The sequence below is a fragment of the Notolepis coatsorum genome (genome assembly GCF_963971535.1).
Source record: "Notolepis coatsorum genome assembly, chromosome: 10".
Taxonomy (NCBI): Eukaryota; Metazoa; Chordata; class Actinopteri; order Aulopiformes; family Paralepididae; genus Notolepis; species Notolepis coatsorum.
In genome coordinates, this window is record NC_140174.1 from 107,252,032 (window position 1) to 107,277,771 (window position 25,740).

The 25,740-nt window shown below is 44.3% G+C and overlaps 1 protein-coding gene across 1 annotated transcript in view; it reads right to left on the reverse strand.

Annotated features, from left to right (window-relative positions):
* LOC311235058 (chymotrypsin-like protease CTRL-1) overlaps positions 1–23,656 on the reverse strand; it is a 63,682-nt gene extending 40,026 nt beyond the window's left edge. The window contains exon 1 of the mRNA XM_084322381.1: positions 23,455–23,656. Coding sequence (XP_084178507.1) covers positions 23,455–23,509 — 55 coding nt within the window. The 5' untranslated portion in view covers positions 23,510–23,656. The remainder of the gene's footprint in view (positions 1–23,454) is intronic.
* Positions 23,657–25,740: the final 2,084 nt, after the last annotated feature.

The window sequence follows — 25,740 nt, forward strand, 5'->3', positions numbered from 1 at the left end:
TAGAGCTCTGCGCAGCCCTAGCAGGAGCGCAACTCGCCGCGTTAATCCAACGTGAACTCACCATTCCGGTGCAAAGAACAATCTTGTGGTCAGACTCCACGACAGTACTCACATGGATCCGGTCTGATTCGTGCAGATACAAGGTCTTCGTGGGAGTCAGAGTCACAGAGATTCAAGAGCTAACAGAAGTAGCAAGCTGGAGGTATGTGGACACAAAACACCCAGCTGACGTCATCACCCGGGGAATGTCCCTGGATGACCTCACCCATCACAACCTATACAGTGACGGGCCAGAGTTCCTCAAGCTCCCGGAAGAAGAGTGGCCTACACCCACCCCACGGGAAGCGAGTAAAGAGGAGGCCGAAAACAAGAAATCTATGTTCTGTGGATTGAACACACTCGTCTCCACAGACCCCGACATAGACGATTGCCTCACCCTAGAGAGTGCGCAGCTAAAGACATTCCTGTGGCACCACCCAGAGGTTCAGCTCACTACTGACATTACTGCAGCTGACTACGAAGAAGCAAAACTTCTTCTACTACAACGAGCCCAGAGAGACTCGTTCCCCGATGAGCTAGACTGTCTACAGGGAGCAAAGCCCGTCCCATCAGACAGCAGACTGCTCCACCTAGCCCCCGAGAGCGACGCCCATGGTCTCATCAGAGTGGGTGGTCGTCTGCGGAGAGCTCCAGACTTACCGGATGACGTCAAGTACCCGATAGTCTTAAACAGCCGACACAAGGTCACAGAGCTGATCATAAAGAAATACGACGAGGATGTGCATCACGCCGGGGCAGAGAGAGTCTTCGCAGAGATCAGACGTCGTTATTGGATACTGCAAGGGAGAGAAGCAGTGCGGCGCTTCCAGCGAACCTGTCTAGACTGTCGTAAGTGGCGAGCGCAGCCCAGTATACCCCGGATGGCTGACCTACCTCCCTGTCGCCTCCGACTCGGCGACAAGCCTTTTCACTCCACCGGTATGGACTGTTTCGGCCCGCTGTATATAAAGAAAGGAAGAGGAACCGAGAAGCGGTGGGGTATTGTATTCAAATGCATGACCACCCGAGCGATGCATATAGAACTCCTTCCAACCATGAGCACAGACTCATTCCTTATGGCCTTCCGAAGATTCACATCACGGAAAGGCAAACCGTCTATATTATTGTCCGATCACGGGACAAACTTCAAAGGCGGAGAAAGAGAGCTGAGAGAGAGCTTCCAAGCTATGGGCCCAGAACTTAAGACCCACCTCGCTCCATCCCAGATTGACTTCCAGTTTAATCCCCCGAACGCACCTCACTTCGGTGGAACTTGGGAACGAGAAGTACGTTCAATAAAGACAGCCCTGTACGCCGTGCTTGGGGCCCAGACCGTGGCGGAAGAAGTCCTAATGACAGTCCTCACGGAGATCGAGGGAGTATTGAACTCAAAGCCCCTCGGTTACGTCTCAAGTGATGTAGCAGATGTCGACCCAGTCACCCCCAACACACTCTTGATGGGGCGGCTGGACCCCGCGCTACCACAGACAATGTACAGGCCTGAAGAAGCGAACGGCCGAAGAATGTGGAGGTACAGTCAAGTATTGGCTGACAAGTTTTGGAACAGCTTCCTACTCCACTATCTACCGTCTCTACAGACCCGCCAGAAATGGGTGAAAGAGAGAGACAATTTGACAGAAGGAACAGTCGTCATGATTATCGACCAGTCACTACCCCGAGCTATGTGGCCGGCTGGCCGCGTAAGCAAAGTGATCACCGGTGCCGACAGAAAGGTCCGAGCAGCCGAAGTGCTCGTCCAAGGGCGGATCTACACCCGACCCGTGGCGAGGCTAATAGAACTGCCAAGGCTCCCCGATACTATCGATGACGACCATGACCCCATGACTTTGTGAACTGACCGACCCCTCACAACAGACATTGAGTAGGGGACAGTGCGGTTAATCTGTCTCTGCTTAGCTAATTAGGTGGGACTAATTAGGGCGCGGCTGTTACAAAGGATCAGATTAAACCGAATATATATATTTATTTATTGATATATATTGCATAGTATTTGTATATCGTTTGATATCCCTTGTATATTCCTTGTACATATACACGGAATATCCCTTTAGCCTACTACAGCCCATAATATTTCATTCTCCTATTGGACAGCGGTCCACCGGCGCCAGGGACCGGCCTCCGGAGTCAGGTTCAAAGTCACCGTCAAGACATGTCTGGACATGCCCGGCCTTGCCCAGGGATACGCGACAGAAATGAGATTGGCACTAGTTTGTTCACCGTTCATATAAATACGGCGCAGGTGAATACAGAAGTAGAGTTACCCAATAAGTTGAAGCCTCACCCACGATACAACGTGCGGTGAAGTATGGCCTGTTTGTCCCCAGAATAGATCATTGAGACCGCGTGCGAATTAATAACTGAATTGTCAGAGTTTGGCGCTATACCGTCGAGTGCGACATATTTCTATTAAGTCAATAATAGTCTATTTGTGTATAGTGTATCGTGCGGCTAAAGTTCTACAGTGACCAGCATCTCCAACGCTTCCTCGTATTAGCTAGAGTTCTTATCCAGGCTGGGCTGACCACATGGCGCTTTCACCCGAGGAGACCTAGACGAGAACCGTATGGACATGTACACTGGATTAATCTACCCGACGACTACATAGCCCTTTGCGGCTGGAATATATTTGCTTTGGTCCTGTGATTTATGGAGCGGATAATCGCCGACGCCTGCACGTGTTGGATTTACCCCGCGAGGAGTCAAGTCGAGTCGGCGCCTCAGAGAGCCTGAGGCCGACTAGCTTTCTTCACTGTGGAGCTACAGTCTACGGAGAACAGCTGTATTCGTCTGTGGATCAAGAGGCTATTGCACCGGCTCCTGTACCTGGAGTCTCCTTAGTCATCGTTGACCAGACTCTCTACTACCGACAGATCTTCTACCCCTGCTGGCTTACAACCAGGGGGACCCTTCCAGTATCTCCCGCTATATTACTAGTGTACCATAGATATAATTCCCTAAGATTCAGGTTGTATAATTACCTCCTGCGTAACCAGAGAATGGACATTCATTGTTGATTTGCCTACGCACATTCCTTTGCCTTACAAGTGCATTCAAAGAATAATGTAAAGTATATTATGTACCTTTTGCTCCATTAAATACTTGATTATACCTTTGTGTGGAACCGATTTCATTGTGGGAAGTGTTCATCATATTCATATATCGTGTACTGTATGGCCAGTAATTAAAGTACATAAAGCGGTAGTGGTTTAATGATACCATACTTATCAATACAGTCAGGGAATTGTACCCCTCAGTTACAATAACGTTGGATCAATAAACGCGATCAATATATGGAATGGCGATCAGGAATTGGATTAATCTTTTTGCAGAACATCTGATGTGAGGTAAGGACTATTTTAAAAGTATTGGGTTAATCAGATGTTTTTTTCTCAGCCATCACAGCGTGTCTGTGTGTGTGTGTGCGTGTATGACGTTAGCGCTGACCAGGTCATGGATAATTGATTTTTCAGCCCGCTTCTCTAGCGTGCATAAGTACTCATATACTATCGATAATCTAGCGTTTATTTGAAAATGATTCATGAATCAGCCGAAAAATTACAACGTTGTTGAAGTGCCACGAAATGCCCCTTTTTGTATTTTGACATCCTGTTCTCTCTCTCTGACTTGTGTCCCTTGTATGATGTAATATATTAAGCATTATAAAGGATTAAATATAACTATGTATTATAAGCTTGATAACAGGACGAGTAGGCCTCTGATATGACGGATGTCTTTTTGTATTCTTATATAACCTGTATAACTATATACACTATAAACTATACTACAGTTAATGGAATATGCACAGAATGGGATAGGCCTCTGTGCTGTGTAGGAATGTGGCCTTGGTTAACAGCTCCGACCGGAGGAGCCTGCAGAGTTAACCCTTGCAGTTATGAGGCAGAGAATTATTGAGTATTGAATAGTACAGGTATATATATATATCTGTATATATCTGTATATATATATATAAGCGTATAGGCTATTCATGATAGAAGGACCATGTATTGTATATTACACAGGGCAATTGCTTGATTCAATACTGCTGGACGCCCTTAGGAATGTGTCTACGACCTTGGGGGCCTCTGCTTGCCTGCTAAAGACTCTTAGGGGGTTTCCCACAGCACAGTAATCTGTTACTTTTTTTGTTACTAACTAGTGGAGTAGCGATGAGCCAATGACAACGACACAAGTTGAAAGAGGGAGTGTTTATCTGTGCTTGCTATATGACGCTACGGACCTATGTATAAAAAAGACAGCTTCAGTCTCGTCGAGCAGATTTAGATTTTTCCATTCTTAGACTTCAGACAATACAAAGAGTTTTTGCTATGCTAAGAGAGAGATGTTTTTGTTTTATACTTCTTTTAACTGAGTTGGACATTTCCAATGAGGTCTCTTTTGTAACTTGCTTTTTCTAAATAAAACAGCTTTTTTATAATATCTGTTGAATTCGTGGACTGCTTTCTACCGCAATGGGCCACGACGCTGGCCTCGCCCTGCTTTCATCTGAGGTGACTATGTTCTGGTAGCCTGAAATACAGATTGAATCAATTGCTGGTTAATGCTTTTCAGCTAAAGTTATATAAAGGATATATATATACATATGGCAATGTTTGTTGTTTGCGGGTTCCGGTATCTCTGTGTTCGACGGGCTCTGTCAAGTTTGTGGGAAACTGATGATCTAGTCACTGCAGGACCGGATGATCAGTACCACGGACTGATGGGCCTGTCGAATTGATAAGGGGTACTGGGGCTTGCAAATAATGATTGAGTGTTAGTACGCTAATATTACACTATTGGCAGTAGTAAAACTTATTAAACAGTGAAGTAATATCATCAGACTTTCAAATGAGTAACATTACAGGCCATTCCTCACAAATGAGGATAGTGGTGACGGTGATAGTGGTGACGGTGAAGTAATATCACCAGACTTTCAAATGAGTAGCATTAAAGGCCTTTCGTAATAATGATGATAATAATGATGATAATAATATTATTGTTATTATAGGCAATAAGAGTTCTCCCAGACATACATTCGGTTTATTACAAACAAAGAAGAGGTTAACAACTCTTCTATGCTTACATTTCATATCAACTGGATATAACTAACTAGTGACTATGAAGTAAGCTTGATAGAAATAGTAATTGACCAGAGAACTTAGTGAGTTTAGCACCTCGCTGGGGGATATCGGGCGGCCAAAGGGTTATATCTCAAGTAAGTGATTCTGAGATAGATAGAGACATCCCATCGGCATTCAACAAACGTGCTTTGTGTATTCCACTAAAGAGCTATTATCGCAGAATTTCTCTGGAATTACTAGAACTCTCCAAAACTATACTCGTATTCAAAATGGTATAAAACGGAAATGTACCAATGAAAAAACGATCCGTTTCATACATGTTGACTGCAAGCAAGCATCCTCATTGATAAGCGAGGGGTGTTGTAGACCCATAGCCATAATGTAAGATATAGTTTAAGTCTTCGCAAATTTCCCCGACCTCCCATTGACTTCAGCGCTGGCACAGAACGGCCATATATGGTCAGAACAGTTTACCCTTTCAGAGATTTTCACCTCATGTCATAACTGTGTGACTGATACCATGTGTAGACCTACCTAGATGTTACTGTGTGACTGATATGTGTAGACCTATACCTAGAGATGTTGCATAATGATATTACTAACATTATAGATTTAGTTTTTCTTCTCAGCAATAATGTCAATGTACTATTTTAGAACGCTGTTACAGCAATTCCCCATGTTAACCAATCAGAAATCAAAACAGCAGCCCCACCACCATAAATAAGAAATAAAATAAGATTAGACGTGTTCTCATTCTCCAGTTGATTGACTGAGCTCTTGAAACACCAGACAAACCGTCAATATGACTTTTTTAATTGTATTTGCTCTATGTTGTGTCTGTAAAGAGATTTGTTGACATTGGTAATGTGTGTAAACATCTTACTGTCGGAGTAAAGCAGAATATTTATATATATATTTATATATATAATATATATATATTCGGTTCAGAAACATTGCAGACAGTATTTTCTTTCTAAAGATCACTCTTCAAGAATGTGAATATTCCCCACATTGATTATTGTTCGGATCTTTCAAAAAATTTCAATTTGAATCCCTCCGAAAGGGCTGACAGGCACCACACAATGGATGACTCAATGGTTAGTCATTAGAGTTTGTTTATTTAAAGGGGAACTATCTTATAAATGACCTTTTCCAGTGTTTAGGGTCATTTTCTAGCTATGTGGACTTATAGTAATAGGATCTATGTCTCTAATTCTCGATTTGGCGCATTCTTCCAATTCTTATCTCACAATAATGTCCCTCCCTCAAGTGAGTCATCTGAAAATTAGCGTATTCGGGACGTCAGATGGTCCTCATTTGCATAATAACGCCCGCCCCCCTCTAGCTGCCAGCCGAGCGAGAGAGAGATGGTGGTGGACCAACTGGACCTCGGTGTCTGTATTCGACAAAACATGTCGGCGCGCGCGGACCAACTGGACCTCGGTGTCTGTATTCGACAGGCTTTTGTCCCAATCGGCGCACCAACTGGCCCTCTCTCGCGGACCAACTGGGTCGCGCAGGATAACTGGATAGGCTGTGTCCTGTATTAGCCAGGCTTTTGTCCCAAACGGCGCCTCATAGTCCACCACCGCGCTGCGCCGGGAGACACGCAGAGTGTTTACACAGTTCTTTTTTTTCTCTCGCTCTCTCTCTCTCTCTCGCTCTCTCTCTCTCTCTCTATCTCTCTCGCTCTCTCCTTTTTTTCTTCCTCTCTTTTTGTCCCCTCTTCTTTTTAATGTGGAAGTTTTGAGCAATCGCTGGCTGCCTCTGTGGCTCGGTGGGAATGGCATTTTTAGAAGAATGTCTCATACTGTGGTTTTAACCCATTCCTGTGTCCCATCTCTCTCTCACTCACATACACATATACACACACACACACTCCAACACACACTCTCTCTCTCTCTCTCTCTCTCTCTCTCTCTCTCTCTCTCTCTCTCTCTCTCTCTCTCTCTCTCTCTCTCTCTCTCTCTCTCTCTCTCTCTCTCTCTCTCTCTCTCTCTCTCTCTCTCTATCTCTCTCGCTCTCTCCTTTTTTTCATCCTCTCTTTTTGTCCCTTCTTCTTTTTAATGTGGAAGTTTTGAGCAATCGCTGGCTGCCTCTGTGGCTCGGTGGGAATGGCATTTTTAGAAGAATGTCTCATACTGTGGTTTTAACCCATTCCTGTGTCCCATCTCTCTCTCACTCACATACACATATACACACACACACACACACACACACACACACACTCCAACACACACTCTCTCTCTCTCTCTCTCTCTCTCTCTCTCTCTCTCTCTCTGTCTCTCTCTCTCTCTCTCTCTCTCTCTCTCTCTCTCTCTCTCTCTCTCTGTCTCTCTCTCTCTCTCTCTCTCTCTCTCTCTCTCTCTCTCTCTCTCTCTCTCTCTCTCTCTCTCTCTCTCTCTCTCTCTCTCTCTCAGACTGTGTGGACTGACTGTCACTCAAAGTGCTTATGGGCGGAGCCAGGCCATAACAGCCTGAAATCCGGAGGTTGAAAAATGATGGTTTTGAGTACTTGATTAGAAATATAAACCAATGCATTTTTTTGAAAAAAAACGTACAGATGTCTTCAATAGACTCACAGGAATTGTGTAAAGTTGCCCAAATAGTGCTAGGAATAGTAAAATAGTTCCCCTTTAAACAAACTAGTCGAGATGTTTTTCTCCACAATACAACTTATAATTCCCACAGTTGACCATAGGCTTACCATAGGTCAAAAACCTGTGAAATAGAACAAAATGCAGTGCATACACATTAATTAAGCATAATATTAATATACACTATATATTAATATTAATACCAACACCAATAAATCAATTAATTAATTAATATTAATATCAATATACATATTAATATACCATCAATACCACTATTAAATATACATACACTATTCATTTCATTTACACTATACACTTTATCAAACCAGCATGTCATGTCTCCTTTAACTGTGGGTGAAAGGAGGGAGAACTGCAATGACTACATTACCCAGAATGCCTGGCAATGTTTACTTCCTCCTCCGTAACGTGAGCCACTGAGCTCCTCGTCTGAGACACAGCGCAACCCACACACAACGGACAAGATAGCAGTTCTCATTCATCAAAGCACACACACACAAAAGTTCCACCACATGAATCTCACCGTGACAAATCAGCAGAGCCACAGAGACACTAGCTCAGCTGTGCACCTTCAGCGAAGTGCGTTAGCCTAGCCACAAGCTAGCGGCAAGCATTCAGACACAACGTTCATTCATTTAGCCAGCATCACTAACACCGTGCACATGCAAATATTATCCGCAGGCTGCATTAGCAGCCAGCAGCCAACGTGATACATTACATTGTGTTTATATGTGACATAGCCAAGTTAACAACGTTGCAATCCCTTAATCAAGTCCACTTACCAATGGGCGATTTGATCCTGTCAGTGCTATAGTGAGAATCACAGCCAGCCACCATTTGAAAGGCAGCTGCGCCAACTGCGCATGCTCAAGTCACAATCACAAACACCTGTTAACTTATTTAGACCCCTTTACATAGATCCTTATATTAAATAAACCAAAAGTCTTGACCCCTCCCACTTGGCCGACTGATACAATCCAAGGAGGCCACTAAAATACAGGCCACTATAAATACAAGTCACTAGAGTGTTAATGGGCATCTCAGCCTTAAATCAAACTGTTGTAAGTATTAAAGTGCTTTTAATTAAAGTGTCCTTCAAAGGTAAGTGGGACAATGTGAACACAACTCGCATCATGAACACAAACTAACTAAGGAGGTGGGCCCCACCACCTTTCCTCCTACTGAGTGTAGGTTTGCCCTTGAACCACTCAGTTACCTCCCAGGGTTACCCGCTAACTAAAGAGAGCCACAAAGTCTTTTGGGTACCCGATGGTGAGGACTTCTTCTGCTGGTCTTCAACCAGAATCAGGACCACCAGCCTCCGCACATCCCTGCGAAGGACGATGGTTGTGGGCAGGGTAAAGTCCTTTCCCCGGGGCCTGGATACATGGGGGGCAGGAAACCCTATGCAGGTTGTGACGTCCGCGTCACGGACCACTCCCTTCTTGTCTGGATACGTGAAGACGATCCGGCCGAGCCGGATCTGTCCTCTTAAGGCATTCTGGTCTGCGATCCAGACCACATCTCCAACCTTGACACTCCTCTCTGCTCGGTGCCACTTATGGCGGATAAACAAGTTTGGACCTGCCAGTTCGCTCCATTTCGACCAGTTAGGTACTCGACTGTGTCCTCTTGCTCCTGTGCCTTTGGCGTCGATGGGTCGTTCGTTGGTTAAGTTGGCTGCCGAGTAGAGGAGGGTCTGGAACTCCCCCCAGGTGTAGCAACCGGTGGTTCCGTCGAGGCTGTTGAGAGCTCTTTTTATGAGCTTAGCAGCTGCCTCTGCTGCTCCGTTCCTGTGGGGCGAATCCGCAGGATGGAAGTCCCACTGCCACTCAGTGCCATCCTTGGCGACTGCATTCTCGACCGATGCCTTCTGCACACATGCTAGGTGCCTGTGCAACTCTCTCAAGGCAGGCTTGGCGCCCACAAAGTTTGAGCCTCTTGTGCGCAGCAGTGTGGCTGTAATGCCTTCAAGCAAGAGTCCTGTGTTGTCATCTCTGGTCACAACAAGGCAGTTCAGGGTTGTGTCCTGAAAGGTTACGTCGTCTTTAGTTGAACGGGCCAAGTCTTTGAAGGCCACCATTCTCTCTTTTGCAGACAGCTTAGGACCCCTTGCCTCCCACTTTGCTGACTCCGAGGCTTGGTATTTAGCATTCAGGCTACTGAACAGTTTGCGCTTGGCAAGGCTCACAAGAGCAACACCCCAGGGTGGTTTCCTCTTCGGCCTGTCTGCTGCTGAAGTTGGACCTTGGTCATTCAGCGGAGGTTGCAGCGCAGAGTCTCTCAAGTCTGCACCAACGTCAGTGTTGCTGGGGCCTGAGAGCTTTTGTGATTGAGCCCTGGTGACTACAGCTGAGGATGCCTTTCTCTGCAGTCTTTGGATGTCATCAGCGATGTTGGTCATAATTTCGCTGGCCATCTTGACAGGCCACTCAGCTTCAGGCCATCCCAAGAACTTTGAGCCTCGTAGCCACTCTGACTCATAATGCTCCTCCGGAGTTGCTCCCCTTGTGACGATGTCAGATATGTAGAGATTTCCTCTGCCCGCTTCTTGGTAGGAGTCTCTCACAATCATCACTTCTTTCCATTTTACGGGTGTGGCAAGACCCATGGGGTCGTAGAATCCAGCGACCTGGCTTAGCAGTACTCGACGGGTCAAGGGGTTTGGAGTGTTACTTCTCACTTTCTCTTGGCGCAGATTGAGTCCAGTCCTCATCTTGCCTCGCTTTCTCGAGAAATTGATGGACGTCATTATGCGAAGCTTGTCAGTCTCTGGTTCGTAGCCAACTCCCAGTGCTTTGCTTTCTTCATCCCGCATCTGGTTGGGTAACACCAGAGTCTTGGGTGCAGACATAGTTGTCTTTGGGTTACTGGAGCTGTCCGCAGTTCCAGACCTCCCACTTTGGGCTGACAAGACCCACGGTTTAAGGGAGAAGCCTCCAGCTTTCAAGATATTTTCGACTCCTTCTGTGATCTTCTCCAGTTCTTTTAAGTCAACGTGGGACGTCAGGATGTCATCTACGTAGCTGTCTTCTACCAGAACCCGGCGCTCTTCTACCATGGCTGCGAACTGGGGCAGATTTGCCGTTTCCCTCATGGCGACCTGAGCGATGCAGCCAGCAGGTTTATCTCCGATGTTGACTCTGACAACGACGAAGACTTCGATTTCGTCCTCTGGGTTGTCTCTCCAGAGGAATCGATGGAGTTGGACTTCTTCGTCTTTTAGCCACACAGAGTTGTAAATTTTTCTCACGTCACCTAGGGCGGCGAACATCCCAGTCCTGAATCTCAGAAGGACTCCTCTGATCAGATTGAGGACGTCTGGTCCCTTGTACAAGAGGTCGTTTAAACTCACCCCCCGGAATTCTTGGCTACTGTTCCAAACAATTCTCACAGGGGTAGTTGATGAGTGAGGATTTGGCGCGACCAGATGACTGATGTACCACTTTGGCTGTCGTCTTCCTCCTTGGTGAGTTTAGCGGCAGCTCCCCTTGAGACCATCTCGTGGATCTGCTCTCTGTATGCAGCCTTCCACTCTGGCTCCATTTCAAGGCGTTTCTCAGTGTTCTGGAAAGTCGCCTCCACGGCACGTCGGTTGTCTGGGAGCGTCGCGGGGTCTCCTCTCCATGGGTAAGCCGCGTCCCAGTGGGGGGATTTGCTGTGCTTGTCAGATTGTACGTAGGTGAGACATCCTTTGATCTTTTCAAGGTCTCTTTCCTCTCCTAGGGTCATTTCTTTCCCTCCAGGGGGACATCTACCGCACTTGCAGCCGTCACATTGAGGATTGCAGGCCGCGCCGACGCTGTCTCACTTGAACCATTCGATGACTTCTTTGTTGGTAGACGCAGTACTTCGGAGGAGTACTTCTTGATCTTCAACCTGGGCTTTACTTGATCCTGCTGGACCCACAAGGATCTCTCGGTATGCCTTTGAAGTTGTTCTCATTGACCGTGCAAAGTGGATTTCAGACCTATGCACCGCTAGGTCCACTGCCTCAAAGAGGTCGGGATGAGCTCCACCAACAGTCTTTCCCATGGGACCGTCCCAGAGGACGAGGTCTCCCTCCACTCTGATTGGCTCTGGGACTAGGCGACCCTAGTAGGTCGATCTTCTCAGGGCGGACCAAGTCTTTGACTGCGACGTCTGGGAAGAACTTTTGGAGTTGCTGCGGCGTGACTGCCTGGTTCACCTTTGCGATGTTTTCCAAGCCGTAACAAAGGAGTTTGTGCTCCGCCACTGTTCCTTTGGGGGTTTTTACCCTCAATCTTAAGGAATACCTTTTGGTAGCAACTGTTTTCTCCATCCCTCCAACTCCTTGGACAATCAGTTTGATGTCTTCGCCATTTAGTTTCAGACGATCAGCGGCTTCGTTCGAGATGTAGTTTGTATCTGAAGCTAGGTCGATCAAAGTGCCGACTAGCTCACCCGAGTTTGTCGTCACCTCGAGTAGCATCATTACCACTGGATATTCTTTTGGCTCACCACTGGTGCACACTGTTGTTGATGTTCTGTTTGAGAACGCTTCCTTGAACTCTGCTTTTAATTCAGGGGAGAGTTTGGCAAGGAGCTCCTCTTGTTTATTGGTCAGTCCAAGTCCCCTCCTCTCTACTTTTGAATAGCTCTGCTCCTTCTGCTCTCCACTCTTTTCCATCTTCTTGGTCGGTGGCATCGGACAGAGCAAGTAGTTATGGTCTGAGGACCTCCCTTTCCGACAGTCATACTTTGCACAGAGGAATTTCTGGGTGCAACTGCCGTCTTCACCATGGAGGCACAAGCACTTGAAGCATGCTCCAGATTTCTTTAACTGAGCCTTCTTGCTGGACAGGCTTAGTCTCTTGAAGACCTTGCAGGAAAACAGTCTACCTGCATGCTCTTCGTCCCCACACGCTATGTATGAGCTTGGTTGAGAGCCCTTTTGGGTGTTTCCCGCTGTGGCTTTGGTGAATGCCCTCCTTTCTCTACCTCGGTCGTTGGGTCTCTCAGGATAGTCTGCTGGACTGGGCTGCAGCTGATCCAACTCCTCAAGGATGTCCTCTTGTCTCTTCAAGTACTGCAGTAGGCAATCAAAGTGAGTCTGTGGTGAAAAGCCGCTTACAGGGTCAAGTCTATGCGTAAGCCACTTTTCTTTCAGGGTTTCAGGCAGCTTACTCTCGATGGAATGAGCCACCACCCGATTCTTCACGGCATCTTCCTCCCCCAGGACTTGGAGATCACGAAGAGCTCTTTCCACAGCCTGAATTAGTTCGATGGTCTTTCTTGGTTGGTTTCCCTTGACGGGGGAAAGTCCATGAACCTCTTTTAAGATGAGCAGCACTATCTTCGGCTTGTTTCCGTACTTGTTGTCCAGGAGCCTGAATATGTCATCGGCGGATCCGTAGCTGGACAGCATGAGGTCCCTCTTGACTTTCTCATCTAGGCTCCCTAGGAGATGGAATTTCCTGATGTTTTCCAACCCATGTGGGTTTCCCAGCTGCTGCAGGTCCTCCCATTCAGCTTTCCAACGGTAGTAAGCTCTCATGTTACCAGAAAACATGGGCAGGCGTGCTCGCTCTAGAGTGATCTGGGGCCTGAAGTTATAAGCACCAGGGTATGTGCCGGAACCACCTGGTGGTGCGTGGAAGGTGCCATGTGATGTGCTTGTGGCATTTTGAAGTGCAACATCGTTGAGATCAGGGGCCATGCTGGGCAAGCTAGGCTGGACGATGCGTCCAGGGGTCTGAGAGTCTATGGGGAAGACCAGGTAAGGGTGTGCGTGAGCACCGGTCATTGCAGTTTGCTTATCGCCATGCTCTTTGTGTTCAGGCTTTGCATGTTCTTGCTGGTCATCGTCGTCGCCAGGCTGGTCGCAGCCTCGCCACGACCATTCATCCCACAGTTTATCATGTCGTTGCTTTAGCTCCTTGGTAAGGTCCCTTGACTCCTTTAAATTTGTTATTGGAATCAGGGCTGTCCACTCATGCACAGCTCTGTAGAGCTCGCCAATCTTCCGTTCCAGGTCTGTATTACCCAGTTCGCGCTCCCTCCTAGTCATCTTCTTATGGTCGGTTGCCTCGGCCTGGTCCAATGCTGCTTCAGCCCCTTCAGCGAGGGTGACAATTGTCTGTTCAGCAAACCTGGCCCAAAAGTTCTTTTCGACGATGACCTTGATTCCATCAAACGTACGGTTGCACTCCGCCGTTTTTTCGTTGACTTGCACCGCCTTTTTTGTGGTCTCTTCAATGCCCTCTTCTTTCAGGGCCGTGCTGTATTCAAACCCTGCTTCTTCGACTCTGGTATGCTCCATCTTGAAGTTCAATCATGCACCTGTCAGTTCACTTTCTCCTAGTACATGAGCCCTGGAGGTGAGATGGTTGGCTTTTTTGGAAAAAGCAGTCTGGGATGCTGAACGCCTCTGCTTCAGCTTCTCCAGCTCCTCCTCTGTCGCTGCCATCTTGCTAACTTTTCCTTCTTCGACCGTTGTTGACTTATGAGCTTTTCTCCCAACTGGGCTTAATAGTCTTGTTTTCCGACTGTTCCCTTTTATTGGCTTTAGCTCTTTGTCTTTGGCTAGCAGGTTTAGCAGATGTACAGGGGGCAGTATGGATGGGCTGTTAGCCAACAGTCAGATGGGTTAAGCAGTCTCTTTAATTAATTATTTTGGTCCTTGCTTCAAGGTCATCCGGCCTACTCTCTTGAAAGCCGGGCCTTGGTTTTTGACTGAACCAATGGTTTATTTGTTGAAATAATAATTTGGTTGTCACATTATTTTATGACTGTACCAATGGTTTCTTGGTTGGACCAGTGGTTTGGTTGTCACATTGTTTTATGACTTAAAACCTGTCCTGGTTTATAACTGAACCGTTGGTTTTTGACTGCGTCACTTGGTTGACTGCGTCACATGGTTTTTGACTGTTCGGATCTTTCAAAAATGTTCAATTTGAATCCCTCCGAAAGGGCTGACAGGCACCACACAATGGATGACTCAATGGTTAGTCATTAGAGTTTGTTTATTTAAACAAACTAGTCGAGATGTTTTTCTCCACAATACAACTTATAATTCCCACAGTTGACCATAGGCTTACCATAGGTCAAAAACCTGTGAAACAGAACAAAATGCAGTCCATACACATTAATTAAGCATAATATTAATATACACTATATATTAATATTAATACCAACACCAATCAATCAATTAATTAATATTAATATTGATATCAATATACATATTAATATACCATCAATACCACTATTAAATATACATACACTATTCATTTCATTTACACTATACACTTTATCAAACCAGCATGTCATGTCTCCTTTAACTGTGGGTGAAAGGAGGGAGAACTGCAATGACTACATTACCCAGAATGCCTGGCAATGTTTACTTCCTCCTCCGTAACGTGAGCCACTGAGCTCCTCGTCTGAGACACAGCGCAACCCACACCATAGACCACTACACTTCCGCGTTACATTGAAATCGGGGAGGAGATTGCGGGGGGAGCATATGAATGAATGTGGACGAGAGCCGTGATGTAAGTGGTTGCCAATACGGCTGTGGGGGTGCTAGAGACATGATCGAATAGACGTTTATGCGTCTCACTCTCCTGAACACGGCGTGACCCATAACTAATCGATCAGAACTAAATCGGCAGAGAAAAAGCCCATTTTAAAGCACCTATTCCGCATGGACATGCGCAGAGTGCCCATGGACTCTGGAAAACGCGAGATGACGCTCGAATGAATGTGGACTGTTCTATCTGCCAGTGTCCTTTCAGCCGAACAGGATAATGAAAAAATGATCCCACTAAATGGCCCGACCGTCTTATGGCGACATCTACAATTACCTCATTGAGGCTCCAGGTAGACTAATGTTTATATTTAAGTGCAGCGGTCTGTAGCCACTTACATGACTCCCCCCTCTGATGGAACAGTCCACATTCATTCGAGCGTCATCTCGCGTCGTCCAGACTCCATGGGCACTCTGCGCATGTCCATGCGGAATAGGTGCTTTAAAATGGGCTTTTTCTCTGCCGATTTAGTTCTGATCGATTAGTTATGGGTCACGCCGTGTTCAGGAGAGTGAGGCGCATAAACGTCTATTCGATCATGTCTCTAGCACCCCCACAGCCGTATCGGCAACCACTTACATCACGGCTCTCGTCCACATTCATTCATTTGACCCCCCCGCAATCTCCTCCCTGATTTCAGAATCCCGGAAGTGTTGCGGTGGTCTATAGCTGTCAACATAGGGAGGAGACAAAACGTGTACATGTTAGCCCCGCCCATTCCCCCGGCCCTGCCCCCTCCCACTCGGCCCCGCCCCCTCCCAATGGAGCTGCCTCGTCGCTTGCCATCTGCTGGTCAAAACCTGTATGTACCCAGCCATTCGTTTAAGGGTAAACTGTAAATCTTTTTTTCACAGGAAATGCACTGTATTATTTTACAGATTACTTTTGTGTTCCTACTTTAAGTGTAAATGCTATAAAAATACAGTAAATTACCTTTTATCAAAATATTAACCATTAAATAAAGGTTGTAATCTGTAAATGTATTTGGTTTTACTGTAAATGTTATGATGAATTGAAAATGGGGGAAGAAGTCCTTCTCTGCTAAAAACAAGCCATTGTAATTGATTTTCTCCCACCTTGTGGTGAAAACGGAATTCCCTCATTTATACATCTATTGCACTCTTCCACAGCCAGACACTCTCACATCACATCTTAACTGTAAACAATCATTCTTCACATACCACGAGAGATAAACATATTTCTTCATTCATATCAACAGTCACAAAACATTCATCCAAACTTTATCTGACTTGCTTTCATGCAAACCAGTGCAGCACGTCACTATTCTGCTGACGTCATTCATTCATCTAAGCCAATGGGAGGTCACATTGTTCAGTCATACCAGGCACACAGACCAATGAGAGACGTCGATATTCAACCAAACTCCCCAGTGATCCAAAACAGGAAGTAAAAAACGTTCATTCTTATCGGCAACCTTCCTCATTATATGCCAAACCAGCTAGATTTTTTTTTAAATCTGCTTTCACAGTTACATTCACACCTCTCACCCAACCTTAGTTCATGTTATTAATCCTTACGTAAACCACTTCCCTGCACGTAAATTGAATCTAACGTCACACGTTAAGCCAAAGCCGAAGATTTTTCGTCCGCCATCCCGTTTTAAACAGCGTAAATATGACATTTCTCTTTGTTTTTAAAGCAATCAATTCATATTCGCCAACTCCTACACATCATAGCTAGTATCCCTCCGTTTTTAATAACAATCCGACCGTCGCAACATATTCTATACACCTAATATTCGCTGACGTCCTGTTTTCCACCGTGTGAGAAGACATTGAAATCAGCTCGGCATACATTACACTGCTGCCAGTGTAAAAATTAATAAGTACAAAATACGTGCCAATTCGTGAACCGTGAACAGGGCGTGAAGAAGGTTGAAAAAACAGGAGAATCCCGGGAAAAACGGTAGGGTTGACAGCTATGACCCACACACAACGGACAAGATAGCAGTTCTCATTCATCAAAGCACACACACACACAAAAGTTCCACCACATGAATCTCACCGTGACAAATCAGCAGAGCCACAGAGACACTAGCTCAGCTGTGCACCTTCAGTGAAGTGCGTTAGCCTAGCCACAAGCTAGCGGCAAGCATTCAGACACAACGTTGATTCATTTAGCCAGCATCACTAACACCGTGCACATGCAAATATTATCCGCAGGCTGCATTAGCAGCCAGCAGCCAACGTGATACATTACATTGTGTTTATATGTGACATAGCCAAGTTAACAGCGTTGCAATCCCTTAATCAAGTCCACTTACCAATGGGCGATGTGATCCTGTCAGTGCTATAGTGAGAATGACAGCCAGCCACCATTTGAAAGGCAGCTGCGCCAACTGTGCATGCTCAAGTCACAATCACAAACACCTGTTAACTTATTTAGACCCCTTTACATAGATCCTTATATTAAATAAACCAAAAGTCTTGACAATTATAGTCCAAAACATTTATTTAAATTATAAATCCATTATAAATAGTTGTATAACATTATTAAATTGACTGTGTTGTGTCTCACAGGCAGTGATTGATGTACCTGAACACGTTCAATGAACGATCGTTGATGAACTCGTTCATGTTTTGGGCGAATGTGAACTGAACGTACTGTATTTCCGCTAGATGAACGTAATTGTGAACGTGTTCATTCTCGGCACTCTATCACAGTATAACTTTGTTCAAAAGTGTGCCAGATTTGGGACAGGCGCACGGGCACACACACACACCGAAAGATTTCCGTATGTGTGTGTTGCGCGCAGAGACTTGTTAAGCGCGACGCGGGCTGCCCCTTCAAGGCAATGGTAGGGGAAACACTAATAAATAATCACAGTGTGATGGAAATGCAATAATTGTGGCAATAATTTTGACAAATAATAGCTTGCAGCAACGTATTTAAAAAATAACTATAAACTATAGTCCTCGACAGCACCCTATCATTCCATTCCCACATCAACAACACCATCCGCCTACTTCCACCTTTGCAACATCAACCGCCTCCGCCCTTCACTCACTCCCAACAGCGCCGCAATCCTGGTCCACTCCCTTGTCACTTCCCGCCTAGATTACTGCAACTCCGTTCTCTTTGGTCTCCCCACAAACTCCTCCATAAGCTCCAACTGGTCCAGAACGCTGCTGCCCGTATAATAACCAGAACCCCTGTCATCAGTCACATCACCCCCGTCTTACCATTAACTGGCTTCCCATTAAACACCGCATTAATTACAAGATCCTCCTCCATACATTCAAGGCCATCCACAACCTCGCCCCTCCATACCTGTCCGACCTCCTCCACATCAACATTCCCACTCGGTCCCTCAGGTCTGCCTCCTCCATCAACCTGACCGTCCCCCCCACCATGGGGTCAAGAGCCTTCAGCTGCTCTGCCCCCCGCCTCTGGAACTCCCTCCCCCCGACATCAGGAACATTGACTCCATCATCCCATTTAAAACCCACCTCAAAACCCACCTGTTTAGGCAGGCGTATGTCTGAGTTAAAAATTTAAAAATGTATTGTAATTTATTGTTTTATTTATTGTATTAATTGATTGTATTTATATTTAAAAATTGATTGTGATTGTTAATCAACTGTTTTAAGTGTCCTGAAAGGCGCCTTATAAATAAAATGCATTATTATTATTTATTATTATAAACAAGTTCATTTTTGAAACCATGAACTTTAGTTCAAAACTTTGAATTATGAACTATGAACTGAACTAGTTCATTTAAAAATTTGTGAATTGTCAACTGAACTAGTTCATGTAGAAACACTTTCCCAACACTGCTCACAGGTAACAAAGTGCCTCAAAGAGCACCTACGGGAGGCTACAATTCGAAACTGGCCCCCATAAATGTCCAAAACCCCCCTCCCACCCCCTCCTAATGTACAGTTTACTCCCCTCGTATGTATATATTTTCTGTTAGGATCTCTGTTTAACAGTACTGTATATTTGCATATCTTGTATGTCACAAATGTAACAGTACTGTATATCTGTATGTCATAAATGTCATGATATATATCTGTATATCTGTATGTTGTAGGGCTGTACCGAATGTCATTTTTTAACATTCGAAGCTTGTATTGAAGTATTCGAACGAAGCTTTGAATGTCTGTAATTTGAATAAAGTGATTAATCTGATTAAATTAGTATTTTTTTTTATTAAATCAACTTTCTTTAATGAATATAACTCATCAGTTTCGTCAACATAAATAATCCAATAAGGGCACGGTTGGTACGAAAGTGATGTAGTATAGTATAATAGTACTTATAGTATAATATTATAATATTAGTGTAGCCTAATCTTTATCTGCAACTGTGAAGAAAAACCCCATTGGTTTAAAGAGATTGAATAGACACATACAAAAAAGATTTATAAAAAAATTATAATAATAAATAAAAATAAATTTATTAAACATTTTCATTTCAAATGTTGATTTAGAATTTGAATGTCAACATTATGATCGAAGCTTCGAAGCATTCGGTACAGCCCTAGTATGTTGTGTATGTCATAAATGTCATTATGAATGGAAAATGGGGGACCCTGATGTAAACAAGACGAAAGTCTTTCTCTGGTCTGCATCCCCTTAACACATTGGTTGCCAGCCGGATATGGCGATTTATCGCTTGGATGCCACCACGTTAATCAATGGGAGGACGAGCACATTTGCGAACGCATAAACTATATCTTAAATTATGGCTATGTGTCTAATACACCCGTCGCTTATCAATGACTTGCTTCCAGACAACATGTATGAAACGGATTGTTTTTTCATCAGTACATTTCTGTTTTATACCGTTTTGAATACAGGTATAGTTTCGGAGAGTTCCAGTAATTTCAGAGAAATTCCGCAAAAATAGCCATTTACTGGAATACACAAAACACGTTGTCATTTTCCGGCTGATTTATGAATCGCTTTCAAATACAAGCTAGATTATCGAGAGTATTTGTGTTCTTATGCACGATACAAAAGCGGGCTGAAAAATCATTTATTTGCGCCTAACGCCACACACACACACACACACGTTGTGAAATCTGTGAAAAACAACTCTGATTAACCCAAAACTGGTAACATAGATTCCTTACCTCAGATCAGATGTTCTGCAAAAAGATGAATCCAATTCCTGTCGCCATTCCAAATATTGATCGCGTTTATTGATCCAACGTTATAGTCCGAAACGCATAATCCAAGCTGCTCCCAGCCTCGCCAGTGAATCTGGTAACACGACACTGCTTGCCAGAGATAGGAAAACCCTGGACCGGAGTTTTTCTCTGATGCACTTTTTCACTCAATCCAATCCAATGATGTGCATTACCATCCGGGAGACGATAGGGGGCGGTATTTGCCCTTTTCGAGCTCAGAGCCATTCCCAATGATAATGTCAGGCTGGACGGATGAAAAATGAATGGATATCGATAATAAAAGAAATAACGAGAAATCTCATCATTGGCAACCAACGCATGGACGGCCAATAACGAGAAATCTCGTTGTTGGCAACCAATGTGTTAAAGGGGACATGTACTGCTATTCCTAGCACTATTTGGGCAACTTTACACAATTTCTGTTAGTCTATTGAAGACATCTGTAAGGTTTTTTTCAAAGAAATCCATTGTTTTATATTTCTAATCAAGTACTCAAAACCATCATTTTCCAGCTTCAAGATTTCAGGCTGTTATGGCCTGGCTCCGCCCATATGCACTTTGAGTGACAGTCAGTCCACACACTCTGCGACTGGTAGACAGAGAGCGATAGAGAGAGAGAGAGAGAGAGAGAGAGAGAGAGAGAGAGAGAGAGAGAGAGAGAGAGAGAGGGGGGGGGTGCGAGAGAGAGAGGGAGAAAAAAAAAAGACAGACCGTCTCTTCCTTTCGTTTTTTCTCTCCCAGGCAGCTTGTGTGTGGGGGGGGGGGGGTGCGAGAGAGAGAGAGAGAGAGAGAGAAAAAAAGAAGACAGGCGATCCGCGTCTATATTAATCCCAGCCGAAGAGTGCGTCGCGTTTCTCTGATTGGCCATGACGCCCATGTGACCGCGGCAGCGCGAGAGAGTGGCAGTGCGGAAATAGGCTGCATCCTCCACGTCAAGAAAGACAGACAGGAATTCTCTGCGACAAACCCTAACCTTAACCAACTCTGAAATAATGCCTAACCTTAACCCTAACCTTAACCAACTCCGAAAGGCTCCACAGCACGGCGGCGTACCAGTTGAGGTAAGCGTCGATGGAAAAACAGCGGGGATTATGGCTACATAATGCCGCAAGCTCTGCCGCTCCGCTCTCTCTCTCTCTCTCCCTCCAGAGTATGCAGAGGTGTCGGGTTTCACTGCCTCGCAGTATGAGGAAGTGCGCTGTCTAGTCTAGGTAGATTGTGGGCGGGCATTAGCTACAACCACAGAGCCAATCACATCACTGTCTTCTACCCAGAGCCTGAATGACGTGACTCAGGCCTTCAAATCAGGATGGCCTGATTTACTGGAGGAGGAAATTATCTGAGCTGAATCAGAGCAATCCGCCAATATGGTATTTAGACACTAAAACACATTGATACTAACTCCTATTACTATAATACAATGCTAGAGACTGAAAAATGACATTTATAGTACATGTCCCCTTTAACAATTGTGTGTATTGAGCCGTACTGTATTGTACCCAGGCCCGGACTGGCCATCGGGAGCACTGGGAGTTTTCCCGTGGCCTGGCCTGCACAGATAAAAAAATAAAAAAATATATAAAAAAGAAAATATTATATGTTTTTTTTATTATAATTTTTTATTGAATTTTTTGCCAGGCCATTGTTTCTAGTTGTGGCGGCGGCGCGGCGCGATAGTTTTTAGATAACCAGGTGGGTGGGGAACAACCAGGATTTCACTGTCTGCGACAGAGTTGGAGAACTATCTGACTCTCTCTCCCTCACGCGGACACACACACACACAATGGAGCCGTGCTGCCGCTTGTGATTGGTGGAGGCGGGACCAGGCGATACAACTGATTGACAGTGGAGGCGGCGAATGGAATGGCAGATGGCACACTCCCAAAAGGAGTTGTTAAATCTGACATTACAAAAAACAATATGTGGTGGTTATGATTGGGGCTGAAGTTGAATAAACAATTTATGAAAGAGAGAGTCAAAATAATTCCAAGATAATTCAAAGATTACACACCTTTGCCACATTGGCTACAAACATAATCACTGCAAAGTTATCAAACAAATAAGAATCTGACCAGACACAAGGGTTAAGTTGTTGTTCCCTTTCTAATTTCCTCAAAAACATCTAGTCTAGTTAATGTGATCAATATTATTTGACAATTGATGCTTTTTGTTGGAAATTTCTGTCAGTGAGCTCATACTTTCAGCTAATTTTATAGTTAAAATGATTGAGACAACACAATATTCTGTCTTCGTTGTGCATGCATGCGTGTGCTCACCACACGTGATACATGTGTCACTATTCTGGCAGTGGCTACTGTTATTATAGTATTGTAATGAAAGGTCTGTTATTTAATGTTTGTGTAAAGGGCTATTTTAACTGTTGATGGGTAGTGCATCAGTAAAGTGAATATGGTATTGTGCTCTTGACTTGTTTGAATAGGTGGAGAGAGTGGTTAACTGTATTATAATAGTAAATAGAAAAATATGTTGTGCTCTTGCTTTTTTCTTTTTGAAGGTGGAGAGAGTACCATTGCTAGTGCCACAACAGTTTTATTTGAGGTTCATAACAGTACATTGTACTAAGCAATTGTTGGCTCATTAGTTTGTGATTCACATGCACTAAAATTCACCAGAATTCAGGAAATTAAGTCTTTGTAACTAAAATCTTCCGGGTGGGGGACCCCCAGACCCCCCGCTTAAAAAGTGGCCTGATTGGGGCTATATTTCGCGCTATATCTCCCGGTATGAATTATTTCCCCAGTCTGGCCCTGATTGTACCCATTCTGCAATCTGTTAATAAAGTTTTCAATCAATCAATCAATCAATCCCCAGTATCACACAAATCACACAATACAAAGTAACTCCAAACCCCCTGACGTCACACAAGGAAAGGACTTACTACATTTGAAATCATTCACTGACATCGAGTAGCCCTACGTGAATTTGACTGAATGAAGTTCACACATTTATAACAACGTAACCCCACCCAAAGAACATACCTTCCCCAAACAGAAGAATGGCCAGTGAGAATATGAAGGCTGTCAGAGGCGCCATGGTCTCCGCTGTACGTGCTGTTCACAGGATGAGTAGACAACTTTAGGAGGACTGTTTACGTTTCTTCCCATTGTCTTTTGTACCGTTGTTGGACTGCCGTGCAGATCATGCCACACCTTCCACAACCCTGTCCTTCCACATACTTCTCACTGCTACAGTATGCTATGAGCCATGGCACAGTTACAGTATCTGCATGGGCGACAGTAATCCGGAAGGAAGTAGAGCGGTCGTCCGGTAATCTGAAGGTTCAGATTCCAGCTCCTCCTGGCTACTTGTCCAAGTGTCCTAACATGTACAACACATTTCACTTGATATTAATATTCCAAGTATTTTATGTTCTGTGGGAATTGACTGATTGTTTGAACATTTTATAAACAGATTGCAGAATGGGTACAATACAGTACAGTTCAATACACAATATATATATTTTTTTATCAAATCTTTTATTTTCCTTATTTTTTTTTACACGAAACAAGACAACACAATACAGTAACAATACTAATAAACAAGACATCACAGGACAATAACAGTAATAATAATAATAATAATAATAATAATAATAATAATAATAATAATAATAATAATAATAATAATTAACACTTTAATCGCCATGGGTTAAATTCATAATTTACCATCCCTCGCCAGCTCTATTTGTCTATGGAGAAGTTCCCCTTCTTTGCAGGGCTATAACTTTTTAAATTCTATTGCTAAATTGCCATTATTATGGCCCATTCAATGTCCTATATGTATTGTTCAGGGTGTAGCAACGTTAAACTTTTTCATTCACATATTCATACTAAAATATGGTCTAAGTAAGTAGTTTTTATCGTTTTCTGCAGCTTTCTCCAGAACTTGATTTATAGCTCCAAATGCATTATATTGATGATGAAATACAGTTTGATAGCAATCGGCGCAAAATAAAAGATTTCAACTGGACGTGATTCTAGAAGTTTCTACGTATCATCTGATGATGACCGGATGGGCGGGGGATCGTTTATAATTCCGTGGGCAGCGTTAGATGATTCATCCAGAGTGGGTCATATGTTCATCAGATCAGTTAGTATAGAAGACATTAGAAAATAACGTTGAAACTCACCGTGGCTTCCTCGCGCCGCTGGCAGGTGAGCGTGGAACAGAATTTTTTCTATTATGGGATGGAGAAATGCCAGATCCATTTCCAGGTTGTATAATAGTATATACGTCCAAATCATGTTGTTTTTTCGAGTTATTTGCACCGATCGATGTTCACTGTATCAAGACGGAGTCTCTCTAACGATAGCGAGTGCCCGGACCACATATGGATGAGCACTTCCGGTTCAAAGGTTCATTTCCGGTTGGCGATCTGCCGATCGGCCACCAGATGGCGCTCTTGAACCGCTAGAGAGTTGAGAGGAGATCAGCAGTGTGTCTCAGGGCTCCGGAAAGGAAATATGATTTCGATGACAGATTTTTGAAATATTGACATCAAAGACGAGTTACGGCGTCTTCGGCAGAATGAGCATGGCTAGGAATGACGTGTAAACTCGTCCCCGGCGATCATAGTGTTAATAATAATAATAATAATAATAATAATAATAATTAATAATAATAATAATAATAATAATAATAATAATAATAATAATAATAATAATAATAATAATAATAATAATAATAACGACAATGACAAGACCATCAGTTAACCAGGGGTGTAAAGTACTTTGTTACAATACTTAAGTACTGTTTTGGGGGATTTGTACTTTACTCAAGTAATATTCGGTTTGTATACTTTCTACTTTTACAAACAGCCAAACAAACAGCCAATCAAATCCCCATCAATGTAAAATTAACCCGCCCATACCCATGCTGATTGGTCCTTGTGCAAGACTAGAAAGTGGGGATCTTTGATTAAACACCTGTTATCAGAAGAATAGACAAGCCATAGAAGATGGCCACAATGAGTGATGAAGAGGACAAAACGGTCGGCAACCTCCAACCTTTTAGTGTTGTTGAGTTGCCATCATTCAAAAACCTGATAAATGGTTTGCGACCAAGCACTAACGTCATTACGAGACCCACTGGCCGCTCGAAGATCAGCAAAGCTGCTCAAACCATGAAAGAGAAAGTCACTGCTGCTATGAGTGAAGTTGAATGGATCGCGACAACAACAGATTGCTGGACAGCCCGACAAAGAAGTTTCATTGGGGTAACCGCTCACTGGATCGACACTGAAAGCTTTGAAATGCGTTATGCTG